Raw genomic sequence first — 18,478 nt, forward strand, 5'->3', positions numbered from 1 at the left:
TGTTTGGTTCATGCACAGGAAACATATAAAAAGGAAAGATAAAAGTTTTTATGGTTCCCTACAGATAGCTGAAGGCTTTGGCCTGCCAAACCCCACAGAACCAAAGGGCTGGGCCTGCTAAGGCATTTTAACGTGCCTCAAATGTGTCAGATATGTTACAAAAGGTAGTGTGCATGTATGTAAGTGTTGTAGGTGTGTTGAACGTGCATGCATTATGTATGTATGCGTGTGTGTGTGTGTGTGTGTGTGTGAAGTAGAGCTAATGGCTCATTACTAATTTTGGCCAGTCATGCATGGTCTTGGGAGGCATCATGGAATCTGCCTTGGTGCTTGTGGATAGAAGGCAAAGATAATTTGGGCAGGATGTAATTTAAAGAATATAGATCTGAAAGTCTCAGCCAAACATGCTGAAGGTTCACCCTGGAAATCAAGTATGTTGTTTTGCCAAAGAGAATCATATAGGTTTTCCCAAGGATGAGCCTGGAATTGGTAGTGGAAATGGGCCAAGATACTGCCATTTTGTAAGAATTAAAACACTGTATAGGTCTCAATGAACAAAGTCTTCAAACTTTACATCAGATACTGTAGAGTGGGGCTAATATTCCTCCATCTCAACAGAAGGCTTCCCTTGTCATGGCTGGGCAGGGGCTTATGTAAATGGCACTGTTCAGTCACCAGTGCCTCCTTTGTGCTTCATGGAGGGCTGAGCAGTGATTCCCTCGGGTTTGCCCTTGGGACAGCCTAGGTGTATTCCATTGTGCCTAGAGTAATGGCAGAAGAAGCACAACCCACAGGTACAAGAACAGTCATTTTTTCTTCAGCCTCCTCCATCGACGTAGAGCGTAGCTAGTTTATGTCTCAGAGTCAAGAGAACTGGCTTCTCTTTGCAGACCTATGTCCAAGACACGTCTGTCCTTCAATGTAACCAAATGTCCACAATCATGATTTCTTATCTGCCCACTATGAATATTACCAAAATGAATGAGACACATTCGCTCCCTCCCTTGAATAGGGATATCCTGGGAACACCCCTTTCAAGGATGTGGTTTGCTGCGGCCACAAGCACATCCCTATATAACTTGGGAATAGGCTGCTCAGCCCCCGGCTCCTTTATTAGGGACCACCTCTGCACGTTGCCTTTGTTGGCTGCCCTCTTCATGTGTCTGTGTGTGGGAAGTGGTTACTGCAAGTCTGAGGCTATAGGTACTTTGTTGCCACAGTCAGAACATGGTAGCGGCCTGGTATTCTTTCTGCCAACAAGAGCATGATGCAGAGGGGTCCTTTCCCCAGTCTTCCCTGGGGAGTATGTTTAACTGGTGCTAGAATATAAATTGGACAGTGAAATCCTGTTTGCAGGATAAATAAACAAATGCATGAAAGGAATGGAAGTAGGCACTTGGCTCGGCATGAAGAGACCAATATTTAGAAGCAGTTTTGGCTCCTTAGAGAAAAGATTGTTGAGAAATTCTTGGTTGCCCATTGGCCACAATGAGGACACCAGGATCACACTCCCATTGAGGTCTTTATTAATTTAGGACAGTGGTTCTTCACCCTTTTTGGGCCACAGACCTCTTTTGGGATCTGACAACTATGCACTCTCTTTAGGAAAATGCACATATTGAACATATACACACATGTTTGCATATAATTTAATTTGAGGGAATTCAGAGCCCTGCCCTCCCACCAACTCATTCATGGTTAAGACCCCGAAATTAGATACATAGAATTTGGCAGTAACGTGGCAGAATGGAGAGAGGACTGAGGCTAGGAACTAGGAGACTTCAATTATAGTCCTGTGTCTGCTTCTAACTAGCTCTGTGCATGTAATTTCACTTCTCCAGGTTTCAGTTTTCTTAAGTGAAAAACAAGGGGGTAAGCTTAATTGCATGCAAAAATTTCCATCTGGTGGCAACATTCTGGCAGGAGAGGAGGCTGGCCCAAACCACAGGGACAGCATTCCTTCCACCAAGGTCCCTCTGTGGGTTGCCTCCTTGGTACACATTGCTTTCTTTGTACTTTGAAAAGGTAGGCTCCTCCACACCTTTGCAGTGCTAATTTTAATCTAACTTGAAAACCTACACAGAGGCCATAGCTCTCTGGTCACCTCACATCCTCTTCCTTGCGTGGCGCCCTCACAGACATCACAGAGGATTTCAAAGAGATCACCTGGGCAGAAGAGGGGCAGGTGAGAGGCTGGCCGGGGAGGACATCCTGACACTGCCTATTCAGGTGAATGGATTTTAGCTCATTCAGTTTCCTCTTTGCTTTCTCCTGGACTGGCATGAAACAGAAACAAACAGTTGTAACCACCACGGGGAGGAACTCCGCAATGTGTTGGCTGAAGCCATTCTCAGTTCTTTGCCAGAGAATCCGGTAGTACTAATTTAATATTTTCCTTCGTGTTGCAGCTTTACCATGCTTTTAAAAAATAGGAACTTTGTCTTCATATACCTGGTGCTTTTTATGTTGCACTAACTTAAAAGCAGATTACCCCAAAGGAATGTTCAGATGTCTTCAGGCAAGGCAGGCGTAGTAATTAAATAAGTGCACTCCCCTCCCTGCCCCATCCCCAAGTGCCTGTATCCCTTTCTTTTAAGGGACATTACAGTCCCGCTCCAGCATCTTAGGGCTTGTGTCCCTTTACACTCGTGCCACTAGGTGGTGATCCAGCCAATTTTCGAATGTCCTAAAATGACTGTGACAACTCATTGCATCTATATATAGCCCTAATCCTGGGCTCATGTCTGCAAAAACCTACTTCTTTGTAGTTTTCGATCCTGAGCCATGGTGTTACTGTGTGGGATGGGCAAATTACAGATAATGTCTTGAGTTCCTTCTCTACACCAGGCCTTGCACGAGTGCTTTCTGAACATCTTCTCATTTAATCCTTACAGTGAATCTGCAAGATCTGTCAAATGTAGGCTCTCTGAGGGCAGATATATATATATCGATATATATATATAATTTAAATCTGCTTTGTTTACTGCTGTCCCCAGTCTCCAGAACAGTATCTGAGTGATACGAGGCACTAAGTATTTGCTGAGTTTAAAGATTGTTACTGTTATTATCCCGATTTCACAGATGAGAAAACAGAGATTCACAGAGATCAAACACTACTATAAGCTGCAGGACTACTTTAATAGGATCCGAAGGAATAAAAAGCCATTATGAGGAGGATATCATTTGTGTCCAAGAGGCTCTGCCTCATGCCACACCCCCAAGGCGGCTGCCCAGCCCACCCGTTCTTGAGATAGACACAGCCAAGCTCCATTGCTGGGGCCAGAGGAAAGTGGTGTCATGGTCCCAGCATGCCACTCAGAACAGTTGGGTGGAGGTTCATTAAAACAAAAGGGTTATCAAGGGCCTTACTCAGAGCAGTATATTGCACAAGTAACTGTAGCCATGGAGGATGGCGTCTGATTATCTCGCTTCTACCTGAAAACTGAGGTGGTAAAAATAGGAAAGGTGGGAGCAAAACAAGCAAACACAAACACACAGCACACATGAAACTGAAGCAAAAACAAACTCCCCAAACCTAACCCCCCCAAATCCCCCAAACCCAACACAAAACTGATGAGCTGGAACTTTGGAGAAGGAGTTTCATCAGCGTTTGTCTTTTTTTTTCTGTGGAACAAATGTACTCCTTTTAGCCTGAGGAGCCCTCATGTTATTCATTGAGCCATTGCTGTCAGATTTAACAGTAATGTCCTATTTCAAGTATCATTTTCTTTCTTACAAACCCCCAGTTTCTTGTGAATTTACATCATCTGCTGAGTTTCACTCAGTGAGAGAATATCACCCTTACTCTGACTTTTCTTTTTTTCTTTATGAATGGCCAAGAAAGCCCTAGTATCACAGTTTATATTTTTTAGTTGACCAGGAGCAATATTTTTGATGAATGGAATGTTTTCTTTGGTAAACAAATAGCAAATACCAACTCAAAACCAACCAAGTAAAAGTTTCTTTGGTAAAGTGAACGTTAATGTCTTGGTTGGAATTAATTGAAAAATAAAACTTGCGAGTGTTTGCTGGAATCGTTCCTTCCCTCTTTATAGCAACTGAAAAAGTAAAACTTTATGAAGTAAAGACTTCAGTATTATGAGGATGTGATTCTGAGTTACTTCTAAAGTGTCTTCTCCATGGTGGGGCTAAACCAATGCTATTAGAGCAATTATTAATAATCAATATTAACAAATAAGTAAGAATGATCTAACAATAAATAATAATAAGTAGTAAATCTTGGCATGCAGAGTCCCCTAGTAAAAAAATTCATTCATTCCACAGTCAGAATTCCATAAGCTTTGATTTCAAGTGCTGGAAAGAGAAGCTGACAAGTTTGAAAATGCCCTTCGTTTAAAAATACAATATCCCAAGGTATACAGAGACACAGTCAAGTTGGAAAACTACTATCTGTCATAAAACAAAGTTCCACAGAAGTCACTCTGGTTGACCAAACTGAATGGTTAAATTCTCACCAGAATCCACTTAACTGGGGGGGGGGGGGGGAGTGTGTGTGTGTGTGTGTGTGTGTGTGTGTGTGTGTGTGTGTTATCAGTCTTGTGGAGTCCCTTTAACCCGGGGTGGTCCACATGCCCAACACTTAAATCAATGGCTGATTTAGAACACTCTCTTCAGAAAATGAGTTAGCAACCTATGATTTAAGAATAAAACCAATCCCCTCTTCAGCTGTGTTTTATAAATAATAGCCTAGTTGCAGGCCCCTTGGAGAGAGAATTGATCGCAGATCTATTATGCGAACTTGCCCTTTTTCGAGGATTGTACTTGTCCTTAGATTAAAGCTCATTATCTTCTAGCTGAGTGCATAACATGTTGGTATGATCACTTGGTGTGTTTGCAGGAGAGATTAAACAAGTGTGTAATGCACTAGCTATGATCCCCTGCACATATATTTAGAACTGTGTGAACAACAGTACATGAAATAGAAAGCACAGGTTTGCACTTGGTATAGTTATATCTGAATCATTTGGGCATTTTTGCTGTTTGGAAAGACAATGGTAAACCTAAATCCCAAACATTACCCAGACATTAAAACAAAAAAAAAGTCTGCCTTGTGGCCAATAAGTCCTGTGTTTCTTCCTTGGAAATGTACTTTTAAGGGAGTAATAGCCCTCTTATGAAAAATCTAAAATTGGCCTGCCCTGTCTTGGGCATGCTAAAGTGATGGAACCCCTCCAGTGGTGTGACCCTGGGTGAGTCGCTTCATTCTCCTAGGTCTCGGTTTCCTCCTCTGCGGGGGGTGGGGAAGTTGCACAGCACATCCGCTAAGGTCCAGAAAGGGAAGGTGCTCTGGGGAAATGCTTACCACTACAGATATCTAAATAAGCTACGTCTCTAAAAGGGAAAAATACTGTAGACGTTTGCCTCAAGTGTGACCAGGTTTTAGCTTCATTTTTATAGACTTAAAGAAATGCAGGGGTCTGGGGCAACATACACAGCCTCTTCAGAGCAAACCCTTTCTGTTTAGAACCTGTAGAAACTGTAAGTCAACATTATAAACATCTAGGCTCGTGAAGGTACAGAAGGGCCATGCAGTGAGGGAGTGGGGGCACTAACGAAGGTGTGGTGAGGGGACCAGGAAGATGAAAGTGCAGCCAGTTTAGCAGGAAAGCTTGACTGTCATCATTGATAGATTTATATTGGTGGTTACATCTTCCAGTCATGTCCATTTACTTTCTTTCAGCCCTTTATCTCCTTGCCTGAAGTTTCTCAGTTTCAGGACTTATACTCACCAAAGAACTTTCTTTTCTCCTCTGTATCTCTGAGCAGGGATATCTCCTAAGCGAATGCAGGGTGACACTACAAGTGGGAAGCTTTGGCAGATAACCATTTCAGTGTTCATTTCTCCTTCCTCAGCGATGCGTGGGCAGATGTTTCTGGGCATCCACGCAAAAAATGCATGTAGGGCCAAACCACAAACAGCTGTACCAGCTGGCCATTGCTTTTTGTTAAAATAGAAACACTGTCTCTGGGTTCAAGTAGACACCTGCTTTTCCTCCATCATGCCAGGTATTTGGGTTTGGTTCTGTGGTTTTTGGTGCGCAGAGCCTCCTGCCAAGAGCTGTAACTAATAAAGCAGATCCATTTGGTGACAAGCTACAAGATATTCCAAAATAGAATCGCCCCAATTCTGCAATGCTGGAACTGTCATTGGTTTAAAGGTATATCAACCAAACCATACAAATGTGAAAAGTATATCGATGAGGGGATATGATAAACTTGTTTTAGATAACAAAACTGCCTCACCTGGGTGAATTTCGAGGCGACTCAATTTCAGCCCCTGGGTGATGGCCACTCTACCATGTGTCTGCTTCTGAGGTTCTGGCTTGCTTTTGCTGGCCAGAACTTTTACAAGCATCTCCTTGGGGTGTTGGGGAGCTAGATGAGATGGCTAAGACCTTAAACCACAGACCTTGCTTGGAGCTACTGCTCTGCAGAAGTTCTGGAAGCCTTATTGTTTGAACAGTGCTCAAAGCTATTTCTGCCTTGGAAGCTGACCTTTCAATCAGAAGGTTTTTGTCACAATACCAGCAATATCTGCAGCGTGAATAAAATAGGATTCTGCTTGCTCATAAGCGTTCTCCTATTCGATCTTAGTTGGAGAGACTATGCGTCTCTTAGGGTGTGTGTGTGTGTCTGTAAATTTTCTCTGATGACAACCTTTTGTTTTAAAGATTGAAAATATGCAATGCCCATTTCCCCGCCTTGTCTTTACTTTTTCTTTTTTCTTTTTTTGTTAACACCTATTTCTTATCCCTAAAAACCAAAGAAGAACTTTAAATTTGTTTCATTAACGTCATCTCTCTGCTCCTGATAAGACCTAGGGTGAAAAACACAACAAGCAGACCCTATCACACTGTTGTAATTTGGTCAACCACTCGGGTACTATCAATATCCACCATTTCTACACACTCAATTTCCTCCCGGTTTTCGGGATTTTTCTTCTCTTTCCTTTTTTTCTTAGAGGGTGGCAAGAAAGTCAGTATCACAGGTAAAATGGCAAAGCAGTGAAAGAAGGTGACAAATGCTATTAAAAACAAGCACCTGAACAGTGTACAGGTCAGATTTGAAGGCACAGCTGCAAGAGGAATCAGGCCAACAAGATAGCAGAGGTAACTCTGTAAAATAGCTACCCCATGCACTTCCAGGGCATTTTTTACCCATTTAGTTCTCGTGAAATCCTTGCCCAGAACAAAGGTGGATAAGAGTGGAGCACAGTTGTCAATTGTGTAGTTAATTCCATAAATTAAGCATAGCACAGAAATGCAGTCCAGTTCTACTTTCCATAATGTCATGAAACCTATAACTCCAAACTCCACGGACACGACCGTTAGAGTGAGCCAGACATTAATCAAAGAATCTGCCACCAGGAATGCCGAGAAGAAGAGCAGGAACAAAGCACTGATGCAGGAGTTGTGCAGGGGAGCTCCCAGAGAGGAGGCATATCGATCCATGTACACGAAGGATGGGTTGAAGACGATAAACTTCACCTTGGAGGTGACAGAAAGTCTCCTCAGGGTCTCCAGGAGATCGTAGAGTTCTTCTCTGTTTGTTTCCATGGTCTTGGCCACCAAAAACATTCTGGAGGCCACTACGTCAACCTCATCATTGTACTTTTTAGAGAAGATGATGTCCTCCTGAAAATGTGAAAATTGGGGGGCTTTCAGGAAGGAATTCCTCAACATGTCTGTGAAATTTTTCTTAGGCAAGCCAGTGGACACGTTGAGTTTCCGAAGGTAATTTAAATAGCTCTCAAACCAGGATATTCGCACAAACCCCTTGGTGTATTCTAGCACGTCTTCTTGGACACTAGTGTTCCAGTATTCTATGGACTCGTATATGTAAAACCCGATCACCGGACTGTAGTTGCTAAAGTACTTTTGCTGGGCAGTAGTGTACTCAATGGTTTGCGTCGCAGTTGCTACGATGTTACTAAGGTCTGACCCTTCACTGACCTGCAGATAGCCCATTAAGGCAAAGGAAATATAAATAAGGTAAAAGAGAACTACAAAAGGCTTGACATAGGTGTTGGTTATCCAGTCACAGTAATAGCGTTTGAGGAAACATACCAATAGGTGACTCTCGTAAGTGTTTGCTTCCTCGCCTTCAGTCGTGTCCTCGCTGAATCTGGCTGTCAGGAGAAACCTGTACCATGCCGGCTTCTCCTGCAGTGCCTCAGGCTTTGGGACTTTCCTACAGAAGATACTATGCTGGTAATTGTTTTCTATGTAGCCAGTGAATACCAGGCTGGAACCGTAAAACGAGAGTACATAGAGGTAGTTGAAGAAGATTGCAATACAGGAATTGCAGCAGAAAATTCTGGCTGCCTCAATGTTCGTGAAAGGGCTGGCCCCTATGCCAAAGGTGACCAGGTACATGGCAGTGGTGAGAGAAAAGGAGAGCATGGAGTCTGCATAGACTTCTGCAGTTCTCTCTTTCACGTGTTGGTCTTCTCTAGTTTTCCTCCAGGAGGATAACATTTCAAAGGTCCCATATAATCCATGACCTGAGGAGGCAGAAAAAGACCAGATCAAAAAGTTAAAAGACCCATCTCTATAAAGAGGGGAACCAGCCTGGTCCTGGGGAACTCTGGGGTCAAAGGAAACAGCCAGTCCTAGTGGTGACAGGTGACAGGTGAATGTCAGTGATTTCTCCTGTGGAGAGAGGGAGACTCCTGATTCAGTGAATCATAAATGTTAATAGACAGAGGGCAGACAGAGGAGCTAAGATCTTCATGCTTCCTGCTGCCTTACAAAAACTACGTGGACTTTTGCCTATAGAAACCTGAGTAGACTTGTGCCTGTGTTTCTTGGGGATATTTATACACATTGAGAGTTTAGGGTTGTGGATGCAGTTTGCAGAATATTTGTTTGCCTTGGTTGTGGACCACTCCAGAGAGGATGCCTGGCTCCTCATCATTTTGTTTGTCATCCCCACAAGTCTGGCCCGAGGTCAGCACAGAGGAAGGCAGTGGGCAGAGGGTTCGAGTTAATGTCTCATCACCTCATCTAAGTTTGGCCAAGTAGAGGGCTTTAGGGAGAAAAAAAGCACTATATTTAATTTGAGCCTTGACAGGAACCTAAATCACAGCCTCTTTTTTTTTCTTCTTCTTCCCCAAGTATCAGTGCAGAAAGCAATAAATCTGAGAAACAGAGGGAAGCAAAATAAGTAGGAACAAGTTTGAGTGAACAGGAAGGATGGAAGGAGGAACAAGATTCATGTGAACTCTCCTTGCAGTGGATAAAAATTAAAACTCAGAACGAAGGTTTAGGGCTTGTCTTTTGTCTTCAGGGATCTGTTGGACCAATTTGGGTTGTTCATCAATGACGTATCAAGCAGGCAGTGACTCTGCTGGCTTCTTTGCACTATTTTGCATTGGTCTCTGAGGGACAGAGCCAGACCAGTAACCTCTCTCCCAAGCTCCTTAGTGCCTTTGCCTCCTTGGCTAGTGTGCCAGTAATGCGGAAAGAGCAGAGGTACAGTATAGTTGCTCACGTTCTGACTCGATTCTAGTGCCTGAGACCAGATCTTGCTTAACTTTTCACACCTCACCTGGATGGAGCCAGACACTTCCCGGATGGGCCTCCCTGGGATTCCAGGCCACTCAGCGTTGAAAAGCACCCTGCAGACTGACCTGTTGTGGCTTTCAATCACCCTTGTCTTGGCACTGGGATCAGCAGATCTCATTTTCTGCTTCTATGCCTTGGCATAGTCAATCCCATTATGGAGGATAATGAAATCTGTACCCTGTGGTACAATAGTCTTGTTTTTAAAGAGGAACTTAAAATCTCTAGCCAGGCGTAATGCTGAGTAAAGTGAGTCACTGTTCTCTTGTGTGTACACTAACTGAGTGCTCGTCTTCCCTCGTGCCCAGGCTGGTATTTATATAATTATTGTGAAGTCTTGGCCTTGAACTTGAATGCCCATTTCATAGTCATGATACAGGCCTGTTTCCTCAGGGATTTGGCATTTATCTTAATTTACTAGGCATCGTTTTACAGCCACTTTTAGAGGTCAGGTCAAGACTGTCAATTTGATCACTAGCACTGTGGCCCTTATTAAATTGGAGGCACCTAAACTCCCTAGACATGAACTAAGAAGTGCACTTGTTGACTGGCATCCTGTTGTTAATTATGTTTTCGATAGTTAACGTCTAGTCTTAGGAAGGAAAACTATTTATTAAATCTGTTTCCACTGCGTTCTCAGGAAGGACTGACCCCTTGATGATGAGGGTAAAAACAGTACCTCCGAGGCATCTGCACCCGGGGGAAACCATTTCATCTGGGGTCATGTAGAATAAGTTCTGGTGCGCAAAACACATTTTAGAGTTTCACTAAAAATGGCAAATGGAGTTTTATAATAGCATTTTCTTGCTAGAAACAAAAAAAAATTTTATAACAGGGTTTTAATGTTGACTCATTAAATATGATAAGAAAATAAAGATGCATATAGCAGGATTAGAATTAGTCATATAGTAGGATTTAAATTAAATCTGTTTGCAGTCCTTTTTAAAAATTGGTGTGATGTTTTATAATGACATTATCTAACCCTGACTCTTATTGGAAAATACAGTAAGAATCCATTTCTTACCTTGGTGTTGAATGATCTTAGAAGCTACTTGAGAAGAGGAATTTGAATTAACAGAGCTATTAGGTGAAAAGGGTAAGGACTGAGGGTCCAGAATGAAAATAATCGAAGTCAAGGAAAGGTGGAAGTAGGCTGTTAGCTTGTCTCTTGAGTTCTGTTGCTGCATTTTAAATGCCTTGTCCTTCCATAGTTGGATCATTTTTATTGAGTCCTGATTCTTTTTTGCACATCACATGTTCTTGGTTCTGGGGGGAATTCCAGAAAGGATTCTCATATTATTCATAGGGGCTTTTGGAAACTATGCGTCTTCTCCGTTTCTCTTGCTGAAGGGGCACGCATGCAGACACTCACAAAGGCCAGGAGAGGAGGCCCTGAGAAAGAACCTGTTTTAACTGATCACTCAGCGTTTGTTGCTAGTCATTGTTGGCCTTGCCTGCCAAGGCCCCCACCCTTATTCCTGATAAGCCAGATTCTTGTTTCTCCAGCCACCCTTCTGAAGCAGATGCCTACACTCTGACCCCCAAATTGCAGTTGTGCACTGACTTCAGAGAGCTCTTTGGATTTCAGGGGCAACGGCTGACCCCATAACTGGGCCTCCTCACTGAAGCTCAGTCAAGGGGGGGAGGAATAAGTGCCAGTGGAGCCGCGGGTGCTGCCCAGGGACGAGCAGCCTGGGGCGCCTCGCCAGCACCAGCCCTGATTCACAGCCGAGTATTTTATGTTGAAGAGGTTGGTCTGTTACCCTCAAGAAGAGCTGAACTGTGGGGCCCCTGTTTCCAGGCCTGACTGGGGGGGAGACATGTCCCAAGAGCCCAAGGACACAAGTAATGCCCTGCGCCTCAAGAATGTCTGCTCTGCCCATAATCACAGCTGAATTCCCTTTGGTTTTGGCCTTCAAGGGTGTTCTTTTAAACGCAGCCCCCTCTGGGATAGTGTGTCTGCTGAAGCAGCGTCCATTCACTCTGGGCTGTGGGACGGAGAATGGCGATGGGGAGGGTGCGCAGAGGAATCACAGGGAGGAGGATTTCACAGGGACTGACTCCGTCACAGTTTTCCTTCTAGCCAGCCCTGGTCTTATCTCTTACCCACTTCAGAAACTGGGCCACTGCAAACCAAGGAAAGGTAGGGAAGAAAGATTTCGGTCAGTTCTGTTCTTCTTCACTTTCCTCTCTCAGCAGCTACCTCCCTTCCTTATTGTCCCCACCATCCATTACTCTCTTAACCTTGGGGCTGGGGTCCAGCCAGCAGGACTCAGGCTACCTCTTACAGATGTAGGCAACAGATAAATACTGCCTGTGGATTGACCATATCTTTCAGAGGTTTGCCTATTATTTGCTTCCATTTTAAAAATGTGCTTTAAAAGCAAAAGTGTTGCTGTCTGCTTTGTACTCTAGTTTTTAAATTTTCTCCGTGAAGTCGGAACACAATAAGCGTCTCTATTAAATCTGACCAAGGGGACTGTATCATTGGCAGAAAGCATCACTTCGGCAGGGGACCGTTTTCCATCTCCAACGTTCCAAGCCTGTTCAAGAGGACACTCTGGTAGCAGGGCTCACGTGCGGAGCTATGTAAACATGAAATTCCAAACAGAAAGAGCCTTTGGTGACAAGAGGCCCTGCACATAATGGGAGCCTGGGCTCATTAACAGAGGGACAGCTCCAAGACCTGGGGCAGCCCAAGACTAGAAGTAAAAGACTGTGTCGTCGTGAACATGCCAGGAACTGACCAACATTCCCAGGCGGTCCATCTCTTATAGCCACAGTATTTAAGGCTGAAGAGGTGCCAGAGGGAACTGTTAAACAACATATACCGATTCTACCAACTTCGGAAGATAGACGCTTTTAAAGTATTCACTCGTCTTTTAAAAGCACATTCAAAATATTTGTTTCTGTTATTGGCTCATTGCATGTCTGTATAGTTACATGCATATGAGCATGTACATGTCAGTATGTGTCAGGACACACACACACACAGGCCCCAAGTTCTAATTATTCCTGAGTGACTGCTCGGAGGCGGCGTGGGCTGTGAGCAGGGCCTGGGAATAAGGACAGTAGAGCTCTTCACTGCTGTTCAGATACACTTTGTACCAGGAGTACAATTTAAATTTTATTAGCAGTGTACTTTGGGATTGTCATCCAGTAAAATCAAATATTAAAGGATTTAGGCTAATAATTTTTCTTCTTTTCTAAAGAATTTTATATCTTTATGTGCAGTTAACTTTCAGGCTTTGGAGCCAATGAAGGGAAAAGGCAGCACAGATGATAAATGACACTAATGGTGGAAAAACCTCAACTGGCTAATCCTCCAGTCACCTAGGGTGAGTCTCAGGAGCACTCAGAGATTCAAACTCACTCTCACCCAGAGTCTTTCCTGGGGCCTGATCAAAGCCTTCAAGGGTTGTTTATAATTCACTAAGGCAGGAGTCCACAAATGAATAGTTGAGAGTTAACTTAACTCTATCCAGTAGATACACTTCTGGAAGGTTGTTCATCAAGTCAATCATATTTTAAATGTGTTTAATGGTTTTGCTATCAGAGGCAGTCTGGGTGATTCGTTTATTTTTTGGTCAATGAATCACAGACAAATCGATCTACTTTGAACCTCTGGATTTTGGAAGGCAGATTTTTCTTAAAGATTCCTGCCCAGATTCTCCTGCCTGCCACAGAACAGAGGCTAATGCCTTTGGGTACACCTCACATTTTAGTCCTTTAATACTAGCAGGATTTCCTTATCCTGAGTTCTGAAAAGTAAGGAATACCTGTGAAAAGGAGGAGGTGAGATGGGATGGCTTGCTGATGAATGATCTTCCAGTTTCAATGTGAAAACATTTAATATCAGGAGACAGTGGAGCCATTTATAGCATGCCTGGGCAGTGCCAGATTTCATATATGAAAGTGAAATTACTACAGTCTTCTAGAAAATCCATAGAGTATAATGAATGCGTGAGCAAAATCTGCATAAAACATATTTTATTCTTAGATGAGCTTTGCTAAGTAGCTCCTGTTTATAAAAAGCTTTTCTTTCAATGTCGTCCACATAAATTGATGATTTTTGTTTTTTGGAGAAGAAATTTAAAGTGTGTATATGTCTGGGTTCAGTAACATCTGTTTTCTGGGGGAAGTTCATTAATTGGGTTACATTTACACTTTGCCTGTTATAAACATTTACTTTCTATGCTGAATTGTTTGGTTTATCACAGCCTGTTTTGTCTCACAGTTAAGAGTGAGAGTAAAGATGTACTCTGCTTAAGTTAAGACGGATGCTCACATGAGGGCGAGTACACACATCTTATTCTTTCTACCAGAGACATGTCATGTTTTGGTAATTCTGATCCCAGCACTGGGTTTTAATCTGAGAAATGATTTTCCTTCACTAGAGAGCTGCAAATAATAGTCCAGGAAATAAATTTGCTAACAGCTCTTCCTTGTTTAAAGGTATTAAATACCATATGTATGTGTAGTATATAAAATCAATGTGTACAACTATGGCCTGTAGTATATGCTATGGTCATTCTGTAGTATCTTTTCATATAGAAGACGTGTAATTTATAAATATATGTATATATGGCATATCCTATTCAAACACATTTCACATATTCACATATAAGATGTGTGAATTTCTATTATCTATATACTATATCTAGAGAGAAATGTATAGTACTTACATTCAAACATTCAAACAATATACGGTACATATGTTACAAACACATAAAATATATGTACAACATTAACTTACTGCATAATATATCATATTACATATGATATATAGGTAATGTGATATGTAGTATACATTATGCACACAGATTATGTGCGCGCACACACACACACACACACACACACACACAAGATGAATAGTAGGTTGATATGAAATTTATTTCAGTGGTGAGGAAGAGTGATGTTAGTGCTGCTACACCAATCAATGCAGAGAAGGAGCTAGAATCTGTCTCTTAGGTTCCATCTACATTTTGGTTCTTGGCTGCTGAAGTAGCCTAGGTGAAGTGCAGGGTTTCCTTGATAATGACTATGAATCTGCTTGCATTGTGAGCTCCTGTAGACCCACCTGGTCAACACTACCCAGCCCCAGCAGTGACTTTGTGAGATCCTAATCCAAATGCAACAACAAACGAGGTGTTTCGCCTCATGGTTTGTTGTTGTTGTTGTTGTTGTTGTTTTTAAGCAGCTCAGTGACCTGATGCTACTTCTTGCTGCCTGACTTTCATGGAATCTACCACTCCCCTATTCCCTAGGCTAGTTGGCTAGACCACCCAGAGGATACCCAGGAGACCTGGGTCAGAGACAAAGCACCCTTGTACTCCTCTGCCTAATGAGCTATGCCTTTCTGGACCTGTGCTCCTAGTCCCGTTCTTGTCTTCTTTTATGGTTAAGAATAGAACAATAGAACGGATTTGTACCATCCCCTCAAACCTATTTCTCCCCACCCTCCCTTACTATACTGTGACTGGTGGAGCATAAGAATAAAAAGTGAGAACTACCCACAAAACTCGTTTACACAATCTTCGTAAATTAGTCCCACGATGACCATAGACCATTACAAAAAAAAAATATTCAGGAGAAAACTTTGAAAATATTGTATGGAGTTACTCTCTTATTTTAAATCAGATGTAAATAAAAAGGGGAACAGAACCCCTATGAATCAAATTTTTCCTAGAAACTACTGAACCTATTCATGATTTATATCTAAGCAGAGTATTTCCACAGCATTCTAACATACTTCAACTCCATCATATAGATTGCTGTATTGCTGCAAATAATCAACTTCTACAGTAATGTCTTAGGTTGAACCATAAGAAATGACCACTTTTATAGTTCAGAGATGGTCAGATACTGGTACCAGTTTTGTAGGTCAAAAATGGTTGAATCTGAGCAGTTTTGTATAGTTTGAAGTTTATTATCATCTGGCTGATTTTCCCCCCCATTTTTCTCAGGACTTTAGAAATAAAAATACACAAGAATACTCAACAGGAAGGCAAAACTTTTCAGGGTTGCCTAAGTTTAGAGCAAAAAATAATTAAGAGCTCCAGTTTCTCAGTTAGAACTAAATTTCTCACACACAAACTTTTACCTCTATATAAGCCTGAGCTCTGTATACGTCATCAGAGTCCAGGTGGCAGCAAATGAGAATGAATTCTTGGAGAACTGAACCCGATCTTCTGGTTTCTACTAAATACAGATCATCTTAGAATATATGCCTGAAAGAGGCCAGACATCCCTGCTGTTTTTTATTCTCCACCTAGCACTTACATCCTTTCTTCTTTTCCCATCCTTGAATTGGAATGGCCTGGCTGGATGATTTAGAAGGAAGAAGGCACCCTAGATCTGACATTTGACCTTCTCAAAATCCCAAACATTTGAAAGGGCTTGAAGAATATTTTTCTTGAAGAATATTTTTTTGTCTCACTCGATCTTTGAGGCTCTTGTATCTTGTGAAGCAACCCTTATAAATAAGATAACCACATATAAACTAATATCCAAAATATCTTTCACAACTTCAATTCTCCCATTTTAGCTGAACAGAATGTATGTAAAGCAACAAACCTGCCAGATGAAGAAGGAAGAAAACCTTCCTTCTGTTCCCTTCTATATCCTCTCAACATTCCATTCCTTTCCTGATTTGTGTCTGATCAGCAAAGCTGTGGAAATATTAAGCCTTTACGGAGAGCTTGCATATACAAAACCTATGCCAATTTCTTAAATCATACCCAACTGCAGGACAGCCTTGTAAATCCTCATCCTTTAAAGGAAATTCCGTAACAGATTAACTTGTGTCAAATGTTTACAAATGGCAGTTCAAGTACCTCAATACCTGGGATTAATATGGTTTGGGAAGTAAGGATATTACTTTATGCATAAGGGGTATGGATGAAATAAACTCCTCTCCAAATTATAATAACTAAAAAATGTCAATGAGCATTTAGGATACTGTGGACCTGTAAGAATCTCAGCTCTAAATAAAATGATCTGAGTCATATGGACAAGGGTTTTGGCAGAAGTGGGGTTGTCTAATATGCATGACACTGATTAAAAACATTCTAAATCCTGATGTATCTATGCTTACATCATTGCCAGAATGATTCATCTGTGTAGGATATATTCTTACTGCCAGAAATGTCACGTATCATCTTGGCTAGAAGCACACAGTCACATCCCATTATGGTGAACTCTCAGAGTTTATCCAAATTCTTTCCTATTCTGGAATTTTGTCAGGTTAATACTGCCTGACACACGTGGTCTTAAAATTTTCCATTCTAAATCTACTGCCATTTTGGCATTTGGCTGGATCTGGCCTTATGTGACCGGCAGCACACTGAGAATGTTTAGTTTGTTGAATTTTAAATCTATAATGTTTATCACATTATACACTGATTGTCGGCCAAGGAAATGTCTGGAAAGGAAAAAGAGGCTTTTTCTAAGATACTTTTCCTTCTAAATGAGGCCATATATTTAAAATTTTTTATTCAGTAGTATATTAATGTAACAGAAAAACAAGTAATTTTGCTTAAATCTGCTTAGTTTAAGCATAGCCATTATATGTTATAGACAGGCAGATTTAGAAACTGGACAAGCAGTTTATTGACTCATAGTGCAAAACCCTTAGCACCGCATTTCTTCTTGGTCATTTGAAATATTTATTGGCATTTTAGGACTGGTCATCAAAAATCCAGAATTAAACATTGGCTCTGGATGCAACATTTATGAATGTGCTCTGGCTTATATTTCATTTTACAATCAAACTCTGAGAATGAAGAGTTTATCTGAGAAATACAGGAGGGCAGCCATCCTAAATCCAGACACTACTGGCTTTACGAGCATATTAAGCACCCATTACATGGTGCAAACTATTTATTGCAAATGGGCCTTAGCTACTAAAACGCGCAGCTTTCTTTCATGTTGTGACTAAGTAATTTGAAATCTCTTTGAGCTGAAAATGTACAGAAGGGTTGCATACTGACTGTCAGCGGGGAAAACTGCCATCAAATCAATACATGTAACATTCCTCACAAATTACAAACGAGGGTGTATTGGGTAGCTGCGGCGCTTGGTCTCTTTCACTACAAATGCCAGATTTTGCTGAACTGAATTCATGTCAAGTTCACTGATACTCACTTTCTGTGGAGTTGTGGCATTCCTCTTTCTGGATTTTTTTTTTAAGATGCTATCTTTAAATTTTAAGTATTGTAATTTGTTTTACTTAAAAAAATTAAAGACGTTTTGATTATTTCCTTTCATTTTACTAATAGTGAAATAGATTTTTTTTAGTGAAATTCGTTTTAAGAAGTTTTGAGTATTACTATTTGGTTTTGCTTAAAAATGAATTTTAAGAAGCTCTAAATACTGTAATTTTATTTTACTTAATGCAGGTAGTTTTTAGAAAGTTTTAAATATTGTATCATTCTTTGAGCATACTGGGAACTACTCAGAGTGTCATAAAACCAGGAACGATAGTCCTTTTTCTAGCCCTAACATCCTTTTTCCTCACCTTGAGAACCTTACTGTCTCCCTTCAGTTTCCCACAAACCCTTATCCCTGTTTATCTTCCTCCCACAAAAACAATCACAACAAAAAACACTGTATTTTTAAAATGAAAAGCTAAAAACAACAACAGCAACAAAAAAATCCCAAACCACCCAAGCATGTGACTAATCATGAGCAAAACACCTTAATTTAAATCTTGACTCAAGCCTCTATGGAAGCTACTAATCCCCAGTCCTTACTCACTCTTCAAGGAACCGCCCTGTATTCCACAGCCGGCACACATCATCTGGGGGCTATTTTCAAGAGGCAAGTTATGCTGCCATCTTAACAGACTGCATTCAGGAGGAAATGCAGCAGCCCCTTTCTCTGCTGTGTTCAGC

General features: G+C 41.6%; 1 protein-coding gene across 2 annotated transcripts in view; it reads right to left on the reverse strand.

Annotated features, from left to right (window-relative positions):
• Positions 1 to 3,119: 3,119 nt before the first annotated feature.
• Positions 3,120 to 18,478, reverse strand: part of PTCHD1 (patched domain containing 1) — a 53,864-nt gene continuing 38,505 nt past the window's right edge. For both annotated transcript variants that reach the window (XM_032474886.1, XM_032474887.1), the window contains exon 3: positions 3,120 to 8,524. In XM_032474886.1, the coding sequence (XP_032330777.1) occupies positions 6,870 to 8,524 (1,655 nt within the window). In that variant the 3' untranslated portion in view covers positions 3,120 to 6,869. The remainder of the gene's footprint in view (positions 8,525 to 18,478) is intronic.

The sequence above is a fragment of the Camelus ferus genome, chromosome X (assembly GCF_009834535.1).
Source record: "Camelus ferus isolate YT-003-E chromosome X, BCGSAC_Cfer_1.0, whole genome shotgun sequence".
NCBI lineage: Eukaryota > Metazoa > Chordata > Mammalia > Artiodactyla > Camelidae > Camelus > Camelus ferus.